At 35.0% G+C, this 12,500-nt stretch overlaps 1 protein-coding gene across 4 annotated transcripts in view; it reads right to left on the bottom strand.

Annotated features, from left to right (window-relative positions):
* Positions 1 to 12,500, bottom strand: part of LOC137654120 (uncharacterized) — a 97,102-nt gene that overhangs the window by 58,033 nt on the left and 26,569 nt on the right. Inside the window, exon 1 of one of the 4 annotated variants that reach the window (XM_068387769.1) lies at positions 9,302 to 9,672. The exons of 2 other annotated variants lie outside the window; for them this stretch is intronic. In XM_068387769.1, the coding sequence (XP_068243870.1) occupies positions 9,302 to 9,405 (104 nt within the window). In that variant the 5' untranslated portion in view covers positions 9,406 to 9,672. Of the gene's footprint in view, positions 1 to 9,301; positions 9,673 to 12,500 lie in introns of those variants that run through there. One more of the 4 variants, XM_068387762.1, reaches the window with a different exon arrangement.

Below are 12,500 nucleotides of genomic sequence, written 5' to 3'. Positions count from 1 at the left end.
TCACATAAAGCGCAATATGAACATAGAGAGAGAGAGAGAGAGAGAGAGAGAGAGAGAGAGAATGGTTTGTTAAAAAGGCAGTTGGTAATTTCGTCCAGGCAAAAGGTCACAATGCACTTATAAACTTTTCCCCTAAACCTCGTAAAAATACACCAAAGGTCGTGGAAATTCGTAGAAATTCAAGTATCACACTATCGCAAAAAAAAAAAAAAAAAAAAAAAAAAAAAAAAGAGGAATGGTTTTGCCTTTAGAAGGCCTTGTAAGGAAAATTCTACGAGTTTACCTGTAACACCTAATACGATTTTCAATTTTGGATTGGTCCATAAAATTGAAAGCTAAGTCAACGCATAGGTAGAGTTGAGTTCAATCAGCATCGGTTTTGATCCTTGTCTAAGACTTGATTATCTTCACAGAGTAAAATGAAATGTGAGTAGCTAACCAGGGTTTGTAAGGTATGTCTGGATGAGGGAAAGGTTTTTTTTCCAGAGGAATGTGTGAGAGGCATGACTATTCCACTGAATAAGAGTTAAACAATAGAATTTAATTTCCCTTATTTGGCAAACTCTTAAACAACAGAATTAATTGAATGTTTTTGCGCAGTTATCCTAAAGTCACATAACATTTTCCGCACGAATTGCAAGTTACGTGCTGCATGTACAAATTTTCATGTCACCCATTGTTTAATGTTATTTCAAAACGATCAGGTATAAGTGTGATAAAATAATATATTGATATGGATGTGAGCAGCGTAAGGCGCGCTTGCATACACACACAGACACACACACACGCACGCACACACACACACACACACACACACTCTAAGTGCCTTTACAACATTCGATTGACAATAAATCGCCTGTGATTAGTGGAAAACACATTTGTATACAAGGATCAATTTTTTAAGTTTCTCAACAATGATTTAACTTATACAAAAACCTTTCTGACAAGTAAACTTATATTTTTCTCTATAAGATACTCCTCTCTCTCTCTCTCTCTCTCTCTCTCTCTCTCTCTCTCTCAGTCCACACAACCTAAACAAAGTGAACAATAACAAGGATCATGAGCTGAGGGGTAAGTATAAACCATCCATTTGTGGCTTCCTTGAGAAATACTCGCAAGCTCATATTGCCCTGAGGGACTCCTCACCCGATTTCAAGGTCGAAAGGAGAGAGAGAGAGAGAGAGAGAGAGAGAGAGAGAGAGAGAGGTCTTCCTTGCACAGATGAAAGGTTGATAAACAGGAAACGCCCTTACTCCCATACGAGAACAATGCGTCTTGTTAGTGCGATCAGTATAATTTAATCTCTTTAATTTCTTAAAGATTTAGAAAAAAACACTATGATGAGACCTTATATCGACTATCAAATAAGAAAAAAATATTTTCCCTTTTCAAAGGAATTTCTATATCACATTACGATTCAAATTTATTTTTAAATAAACTTGTACATATTCCATCTATTTAACATATTTTACATATTCAATTTCTGTTTTTGATGTCATCTAAAAATCTCTATAGTTGAAAACCCTAAATCTTTTTGGCCCAGTATATCTATAAAATGAGGCCTCCATTCGAATCTTAATCTTTACTTGATTGCAAAGTCATCTACAGACATTCAATCAATAAGTTATCAACATTATACCACTGTATATCCCTGTTATCTGTCCTCTAATTAAAAGTCATTTGGATCTGTCTCTTATCAATATGAGAATCTCAAACTTCTCTTTTTTTCAGGCTCAGGATCCTTTAGATGCAAATTCCATAAAGATAGCTTGGCGTTTATAAACTGAAAATTCCTCCACTTCTGCGTTCTAACTTTTAACCCTCAGGAATTTACGTTCTTAGTAGAGTTTCGTTTTTCGATTACAAACGCGCTCATTCATTCATCATTCTACTAAGAGCCACTTTCGACAGCCCTCCCCTAGTTAGAACTCGATCGAATTTATAACCCGAAACGTACACTTGACGACAAACCAAAACAAACTTGCTGAGCCAGATCTATCTGCGTAGGGGTGGGCGCGTCTCTGCAAGAGATCTCCTTTCTATTAGACGAGCGTATAACAATTACACAGCGCATGCAAATCTCGCATGAATATTCTACGTGTACATTATAGAATCCCAACCATAGAGAAGTCACGCGAGCTATAGATACGCCAGAATCAACTCCCCATTACGCGATTAAACACCCTTAACACACACGATTGACGCATTTTGCATAACGTTAAGCATGCGATAATTCCTGAATCTACCGGTGGGAATGAGAGCAACACATAGCAAAGGAATTAGAAGGGAAGAATTTAATACGCATTGGGAAAAGTAACTTATGGCTGAAAGGAATTATGTCACGGGAAATGAGACACCAAATGTATATAACAATATGGGTTTTCTTGAAATTTTCTCTCAAATTATTCAAAAGAACGTCCTAATAATGGCCTTTGCTTATAAGCAATTGTTCATGTGCCGTCTAGTAATTCTTTGCATACAATAATTAATATGATGATATAAGGAGATCATCCAAAAATATAATATAAAAACAATGACAATAGTAATAACGCATCTTTGATTATTTGGCTTGACATTGTATCCTACCGAATTACGATCAAGAAAACTGACCTTTCATCACTGTTATTAAAGTGACACAAAAACGACGCTTTACAACAACACACCAGCATCATTATTTTTACGAATTATGGTGCATACTTCACCCAATGTTGGAAAGGAGGATGATTGACTGCTCTAATGATGCTTCTATACTACTGCCATTTCGACAAAGACGTTCTCGAAAAAAAGTTATTTTCTCACCAAGATCGAAGGCCTGATCAGAGGCACTCTGAAGACAAACACGAAAAAGGCACACCAATTCCCATGATTAAATCAATAGCCTACTAACATGCATGTATATATTCTCTCTCTCTCTCTCTCTCTCTCTCTCTCTCTCTCTCTCTCTCTCAAAAGGCTCAATTTCATGATGTAAAATCCAAAGGCAATGAACGCCAATGTCTAGCAACGAGAGTAAAACATACAAAGAAAGGCTACATTTCCTTGGTGTCTTGTATCCTGTAGTGGACAAAAGTAGGGAAACATAATATGACTAAATTACTCTTTGATGCACGAAGAGCAACAGGTGGTTGAGGAGAGAGGAAGAAAAATAGCAAATTTTATACGGAATCTGTTTCACGGCTGCTCTTACGACATCTTAAGACCAGTTAAGACTGATCAGTCAAGTTCTCAAGACAATGGAACCTGTCTCGCCAAGGTATTCTGGAGTGCAATGTATATCTCGTAATGATGAACAAAGCATTTTTTCGTATTGTTTATTAGCTCGTGAATACCAACCAGAGATAAATTTTCAATTGTTTTGTGGATATTGATTACCATTATTCTTTACCCAATGTAAAACAAAACAATTAATATGGCAACTATATAAGAAAAAACTGGAACACCAGAGAATATACAAGTCTGCAATAGAGAAAACCCAAAAAATCCTGTAAGAATCAGTCAAAATAAATCACTACAAATCTAGCACACGACGAAGCAACAAGTAGAAGTAATAAAAGAATGCGAAAGACATTTGTAGAGGTAGGGGTGGAAGTGTAATAGAGGGGGGGAGGGAGACTAATGACGTCACGAGCACACACACCTACGAGCAATAATTAGACATGTCCGTTCCACTCCCTACATTGTCACTGCCTATGACGATAATGCTCACAATTATTACCCAGACGAATTAAGTAATTATCTTTTCGGGAAATAGTAAAGGCAAGATTTTGACAGAAGAAAGTTCTTATATAACCTTACTAAATATATAACAAACGTTATACATTTGGTAATCAAATATATTTGACTAACATAAACCCTACGTAAGGAAGAATAATATAAAAAAATACAAATAAAGTAAAAGGTAGAAAAAAAGTCCATTAATAACATCACAATATAACTGAAAATGCTTCACCAACTGTTCAAAAGAACCGAACGCAGTATAGATCATTCAAACCCCGTACTTCCAGACTATGGAATTTTAAACCTCCCTCATCCCCAGAATCCGCTGATCTCCCACGTAAGGGCCACATCTGTCATCTCGTGTCACCTGAGGGGACAGCCATGTAAGGAGAGATATACCTTTACCAGAGAAAACTAGATATTTAAGTTTCAAGACAGTTTCTCTTCTACAGGCATGTACGCATGCTTAGCAGTCTCTCTCTCTCTCTCTCTCTCTCTCTCTCATATATATATATATATTTATATATATATATATATATATATAATGTATATGAACATATAATGTAATGAGTGTTTTTGTGTGTATATATATATATATATATGTATATATATATATATATGTGTGTGTGTGTGTGAGAGAGAGAGAGAGAGAGAGAGAGAGAGAGAGAGAGAGAATAATTATATACAAATGACCAGCGTAATCTCATAAGAAAAGAACTTCAGATAGACAGCTATTATAGTCCCTTAACTTCATTCTTGAAAAAAATAGTAAGAATTAGGATTTTCAGATGACATCTTAGAAAGGGAGATCCAGCATCCTATCTCTAGATATTAAATAGATAACAATTTAAGAAATTCAAATAATTTCTTATCTCGTTTGTATCTTCAATATGGTAAACATTACGCCCTTATTGTAAATATATCTTTCTCTTATTTCTCATAACAGTAAAAAAAAAAAAAAAAAAAAAAAAACTAGTATAGTAAACCAATTAAATTTAACTACACAAACAGAAAAAAAAAACAATAACAACCAAACACCAGATCCACAATTCAAAATCTCTCTCTCCCCCCAATTACGCCTCCTCGTTCTTTTTCTGTTCAACTGACTTTTCAGGATCTTCGCTCCGTGATGAAATATCCTTTTAACATGTTGCTATGGTTACCACTGGCAAGTCTCATCCTAATCATAACACAGGCGAGGAGCCTGCTCCCTAACGCTAGGCTTCAACATCGTCGTCTCTCTCTATAACATATGGGGAATCATGAAATAATGATGATGATTAGGATAACATTCATAGCAATAATAATAATAATAATAATAATAATAATAATAATAATAATAATAACTTTGATATAATTTATGTCAGTTTGCCTTTCACATGTCCGGATGAGTGAGTTTAATGGTTAGGAGTGAATACCAATCGTTAGTGAAAACCCTCCAAAAACCATAGCATTCTAGTGGAAAAAATACAAAAGGAATAATACTTAGAATATAGTTTATAAACAAAAACAAGAAAACTTAAATGAAAATACAATATTGATATAAGAAAATACAAGTTTCAGAAATCCGAATAAAAAATTATTATGCTGTAATTTACTTAAAAATTCCCCTCCGTGTTATCAACTTATACAGAAACGAGAGAGAGAGAGAGAGAGAGAGAGAGAGAGAGAGAGGGGGGGGGGTAGAGATTGTTTAGCTGAAAAAACTAAATTTCAATCTTCAATTGTGATATATTGCCTCCCTGAAATGACACTAACATTACCGTGGTAAAGATTTTCGTATTACTAAATTTGTTAGAGAAAGTATAAGCTCGGAAATGTCTGATAATATCAAATAGTTGAAATCCAGCCAAATTCAGACAATACCATTACAAAAGTGTGAGAGAAACGACTGTTAATGAATCCTAAGCAATAAATAAAAAAAATGATGTTAACATAGATTCTTTACTCTTTACGCTGAAGAAGAAACCTGTTTATGAACCCGTATCCCGAGATATTATGAAATAATGAAATGTGAGAGTTAAAAAACATATGTACTATGAGAGAGAGAGAGAGAGAGAGAGAGAGAGAGAGAGTGGCAATCGTCCTCACAATGATTTCATTAAATCCAATGAGTAGAAAGACCACGAGAGCTTGCTAGTCCTATTTGAAGGGGGGAGGGGGGAGGAGGCACAGATGTTGAAGAAGAAAAGGCAACTTTAGTGCCAACGAATGATACACCACCTGTCAAAACACAAGGGTCGAAAAATCAACCCTTTGCTCTGTGACGTCATCCATCCCACAGGGCGTGGTAGGAAGGATGGAAAAGATCTCATAGTTGATTATATCTATGGTGAAGAATCGTAAGATTGAAATTTATTCTTTTATGGCCTTTTAAAAAGGATGGATGAAAGGCAGCGAAAAATACCAGGGGTTGTGTAAAATTTCACAAAGAAGCATGAATGAAAATGAGTATACTCAAACTAGCTTCAGCTTTCACCAATCTATGGAGCTTTTCTTCATTATGCAAAAAAAAAAAAAAAAAAAAAAAACCCTTACGATAAGGATATAGGAGGCAACAACTGACATACAGTATATTCCATTATTACCAGTAAAACTAAAAAAGAACAAGAATCCACTTCAGCTTGAGCTATTGTGTCAGCAAACACAAAATATAAAATACAAATTCAATACGGCTATTCAAATGAACATTGTGAAATCATATTAAGTCACTCTGGCTAATGCCTTTAAGGTTAAAGTCAACATCTCAAATTATATCCTTTAAAACATCAAATCAAATGTAATCATAGCAATAAAATAAGGTAAAATTAAAAATTATTTTTAACCGGATATATCATTTTCTAAGAGATTTGTTAGAAAGTATTCCCTTTAGGAATAACCTAGTTAACTAAACCCCTCAAATTTGCTTCTGAATAACCTAGTTAACTAAACCCGTCAAATTTGCTTCTAAAGACGTTCCAAATTTCCTCTAATAAGCTCAAGTTTAAAATAAATCCTTCATAAAATTCTAAAAAATTACCAACCTTAAATTCGCTTACAATCTTTTAAACAGAGACGTACAGTTCAACCAGACACATCACGGACACAATTTCAGAAAACCCTTCTTTTGACCGCAAAAGATGTTGGTCATAAGAACAACTATCCCCTTGTGTGAAGATACGCCTTACTAACTGCCTACTCTATTTAACGAAACCAAATAAATAATAAAAATAATAATAATAAAAATTAAATAGCAACGAACCCTAACGACTCATTAGAATTCCAGAGAAAGATTTCATGCAATCATATTATGATTAGTAAACTAAGTAAAAAGATAAAACATACATGATATTGATAAACTGTCTTTGGAAAAAAATATCAAAGAAGTATTATTTCCTGGCCCTTAAAACTGGCTTTATGACAGGTAAGGAATATCCAGATAAAATCCTCTTACATTTTTTTTTTTTTTTAGAATACCTCCGTTCCGTCCTTCATAAGAAAGACCGGGCGGTTTTCATGTAACTATGGCTTATAAAGATGTTATTTACAAATATGTTCACAAATACTTGGATATTAACTAGAAATAAGAATAGAATGTCATCTGCATACAAGAGGTACCTCAAACTAGGTTTTCGTTCAATGCAGCATTTTGGGCTGTTAATCCCTATTATGAATGCGATTATAAATTTATTGCAATTTGCTCTTAATGGAATAATAATAATAATAATAATAATACTAATAATAATAATAATAATAATATGTATTATCTTAATAATAATAATAATAATAATAATATGTATTATATTAATAATAATAATAATAATAATTATAATAATAATAATAAAAACACAGCATAAATGAAAAAGGAAAATAGGCTAATTTATAGCAGTAACAGCCAAAAATTACCAAAAACTTTCTGCTTTCAGGGTTTTTTTTTTTCTTCTAACGAGTCGCTTGTCATGATTCTGTGCACATCCTATAAGGCGAGTTTTACCAAAAGCGGTACGTGTTCTTGGTCAGGGAACAGTTTATCCCCAATGACTCTGCATTAAAACATTCAAGACATTTAGCATGAAGTACATTAAGAAAATGCCAAATCTCAGAACTCAACGCCATCATATTTCCCGAGATAAACATCGGTTCCCCCTTAAGGAAATGAACCATATAGCCCACTCGGGACATCATTAGGCGCTAACATTTAACGACGTAATAGAATGGCTGTACAAACTCATCTCTTCTAAGTTGATGAAAAAAAAAGATATGGATGAATGCAAAAAAAAAAAAAAAAAAAAAAAAAAATATGTATGGCGCCAAGTGCTAATAAGTTCTGCTAACGATTTCTTAGACCGTATTCAGCCATGGACAATCAGACACACGCCAACTTAGTAGTAATGAAAGAGGCAAAGCATGTGCCGGGGTCGAGAGTAAGGTTATTATTACTTCACCTCTGAAGTGATAATACCTTAACGGGGTGAAATGGTTTGTATGTCTCCCAGATCAGAAAAGCTGTACTAGCTAGAGCCACACATACTAGGTTGGTTTGTTGTGAGCGATCAGACTAAATCCTCCCACCAACACCAATCAGGAGTGGCCAGCGTGGTGATGAAAATAGCCAAACCTCAGATATGACTAAGGATATGTCTGAGGCCTTTGTCCTGCAGCGGACTAAAAACGGCTGCATTTGTTATTTGATATATATATATATATATATATATGAGAGAGAGAGAGAGAGAGAGAGAGAGAGAGAGAGAGACTTTTTGACTTTCTCATCTCAATGGTTTTCATTCTTCCAATCCTTCTACTCCACATACTCGTAAACACCTATCTTTCCCTTCATCCTCATTCAACGTCGTCATCGCACTTCCAAAAAGGAGGTGGTTCACCCGTGCCTTCAACACTTCTGTTTTTACAGAACTACAATCATTTCTGGAAGGGCGTTATTCCTGCAAATCATTTGATAACGTCCAAAGGATATATTTATATGTTGTAAATACGCCACGTAAGTAATTGCTGATAATAACATAATTATAGTGTAGAGAGAGAGAGAGAGAGAGAAGAGAGAGAGAGAGAGAGAGAGAGAGAGAGAGAGAGAGAGAGAGGAGGGGTGTTGGAATTCATATTTGGTCGTAATAATACCTGGGTCTCGTCCAATTATTTTTTCTCATTCGACCCATTTTAGGGACGATTCCAGTTTCGAAAGACAACTGAACAAAGGAAAATTCAAGTCAGAGACTCTTTCCTTACATTTTTTCTTTGAAATTTGACTAAAATATATTTCCAGAATTTAGATGTATTCCACTGGATAATCCACGAACGAATTCTGATTTCACAGCATCTACTTCCTCTGACTTGATATATATCAAAACCCCTTGTACTTCGAAAGCTGACAAAGAAGTCTTTCCTCACGTTGTAATAATATCTAAATTGGTTTGGCAAATCTTTCCAAATATTACAAAACTATTAAGTAATTTTAGATACAGTAATGAAGATAATTCTATCGTAGAGAATTAGCAGGGAGATAATACATCATCAATCGAAATGTCAAAAGCTTTCTGCAGCAGTGATGATAATATCAAATGAACCTGGAAGTCTATCCTCTACTCACCCTACATTTTTAACGCTTAGCATAACGACCGTCTCGCCTTCGTCAGACTGTCTGTCACTTGAACGTCCTTCTTTGCCTTCCATTTCGTTAATCAGCATCACCATAATATGTTACGAAGTAAACATCCAGTTGCGAGGGTCTATTCTCGAAGCTTGAGTACACTACACCAGTTTTTCAAGACAGAAGTATAAGAAATCCACGATTTTTTCCTAAGTGCGATAATAACCAGAGATCACGGTAGTGGGTAAATCAAATAGTCCATAAAACCGTGAAACGCACATACACACGAGCGCGCACGCGAGCTTGGTGGCAGTCGAACACGACAAGTTAGACTAGAAGTTCTTCTGACCACAGACTCAAGCAGATTGAAGACAACCTAAATGGAAATCAAACGAAAGGCCAAAGGATTCGAGATTGTTTTTTTTTTTTTTCTTCTTTTTTTCGAGGGAGGGGGGTGTAGGGCTGTTGGACCAGCCAATCAGCCTCCAGCGGCCTGGGATCCGTTAGGACCTCTCCACTTACACTTCTCCAGAAGGCTATCCAGTTCTTATGAGGTCTAGCTAGCTAAGGTAGAGGTATGCTGCTCCCCGTATGTCACAACTGGGGGCTTGCATCAGACTTAAACTATAGCAGCTCATATGATTTGGATTTGGATGATATATCTGGGTATATAACCCGGCGCTGCGGCCGAGGAGCTCATTCAACGATGCAGCCGGGGAAAATATCGCAGTTACACAATTAAGTAAAATTTAAGAGGTTGGACAACGAGATGAAGGAATGGTGGTATAATAAAGGGCTGTAAAGTGGGTGCAGATAGGGGTTAAAGGAGTATTGCAAAGACCCATTAAAAACTCCTACAGTAAAACGCTTGAGGTACATGAGACAGTACCCATGAAAAAGTATCTTTTTAGCCGTTGTTTGAGGTAAATGGCACTCAGCGTCATGGCTTCTTTGGTGAACATGAAATTACAACTTTTTCTTTTTTTCTTTCAAAGCTCCTCCCTCAAACATTCCGGTTCTTGTATATATCCACTGCGAGCAGTTATCAAGAGTAAGAAAAAACTACTCCTTTGACGTTTTTACAAGATGTTTAGCAATCCATTCCTAAAATAATTAGATGGATTATGCAAACTAGTAAAGAGTGAAAGTAGAACATTTCAAGATGTTTGACAGTTTGAAACTCATGAGTAAGAAGAAGCTTAGAATGAACGACATTCAACATTACATAGATTCAGTTAACTGGCAAAAAATAAATAAAAATTGAGTCACATGAGACAGACAATTCTATCTGGATTTCAATATGTGAATGAAAAAGGATTAAAATAAATTGAATTATTGAGGAATATAAATACACCCCAAAGAAAAGCATAATCACATCAACATTGTTTCAGCAGCATTAATGTCAGTTAAAACCACAAAAAAAAAAAATGTTTTTGTGACTAAAGGACACAAATGTCTTTAGAATTTTTTTTTCCACATCAATTACGGTTTTCTTCCTCTTTTTACTATATTCCGTAAATGTCAAGACAAGTATTATTTCGATGTTATTTTAACAAATGTTCCAATAATGAGTCCTGTTATATACCTTTTAAATGTTTAGAATCGGAAGTCATTTAAGCAATAAGGGCAAAAACATGAGATCTTAATAAAAAAAAAAAAAAATAATAGCTGATGTTATCTAGTGCAGCCATATCTCCGTTTTGAAAGGCAATCGATCAATTGATGATGATGATGAATATAACGTCACAGATGCGTCTGACGGTCTCATTCCATCTATAGAATTGGGGATAGATGGGGCCGAGGAGATCATTCACCGCCGAGGAAGACGAAATTCCATTAAAAAGTAAGAGTCAAAAGAGGCTGGACAGCAAGTAGAGGGCTGAAAAGTGGGATCTCATCTAAAAGAGTTATATATATTCATTACCTACATGAATTTTCTAATATATGATATGGTAAAACGAAAGTTAAACCCCAGTGGGCACTCTCAGGTAAACACATACAATTCGATATTATTTCCTCGACCATAGAAATATATAACCTTACCAAGCCCTGCGGAACCGATTGGGGTATCTATGATGATGTCATGGCAAAATGTTGAATATTTTTGTTTACTAAACGAAAATAAGTTAGTCCAGAGGGGAAGATCATTTTTGTTCAATTGAGGTGTTCAAACATATGGTAAGTCTCAGTTCATCTTAAGTACCCTTCAAAGACTACATGCATGAATAATTTGCTATTCTCTCTCTCTCTCTCTCTCTCTCTCTCTCTCTCTCTCTCTCTCTCTCTCTCTCTCTCTCTCTCTCTCTCATGCACAAGTGCGCAGTAGATTAGATGGCCTTATCCGTCCAAGTCTTGCTAAAGGTCATTAAAATTTAGATGACGGGTTTTTTTAATAATAAGAAAAATATCATTTGTTGTGGTTCATTTTCAGTACAGGCGTCCCAGCAAGGTCCATAACTCAAGATTAAACACCCAAAAGCAATCAATACACACACACACACATACATACATACATACATACATACATTTATATATATATATATATATATATATATATATATATATATATATATATATATATATATATATATATATATATATAGCTTGTCACTACGACGCATTATACAAGTAGAGAATACATGAAAGAAGCTCCTGGCTTCCATGACGGGATTTGACCCAATATACACAAGGTTTAAGCAATTAAACCTCAGCACCAGCCCATTAAGCTATGACATTATATACATGATATTATACTTATTTCCGATGATTAGGTCATGATAATTAGACTTAGTACCTATTTTACAATTAGAGTACTAGGCAGTATCAAAGCAAAGAGGAGTTACTGCATGCTAAAGTCATGAATCGGGCTTGGAGGATGGTATAACATGAAAATAAAGAATTAAATTCCTTCTTAGAGTTTTAAGGAAAATAAATCGATCTTTTTCTCCAGCATAAAAAATGCAAAAGTAGTTTTGAAGGCAAAAGAGAAAAATTTAACAGAACTCACTCTTTTTTTTTTTCTCTGCATAAACTAAACTAGTTCTTGATGGACCAAATAAAAATATTTGTTCTACTACTCATAGAAATTTTATTAGATAATGTTTTTCCTATCAATATCCAGATTACCAAAAGAAGGGTGGATCTCCATCACCTTAACGTCCAAACGAAGGATTGGTCTTCATTACCTTGACTACCAAAT

This window comes from Palaemon carinicauda, chromosome 1 (genome assembly GCF_036898095.1).
Source record: "Palaemon carinicauda isolate YSFRI2023 chromosome 1, ASM3689809v2, whole genome shotgun sequence".
Lineage (NCBI taxonomy): Eukaryota > Metazoa > Arthropoda > Malacostraca > Decapoda > Palaemonidae > Palaemon > Palaemon carinicauda.
This window is presented reverse-complemented; position numbering and strand designations above follow the sequence as displayed.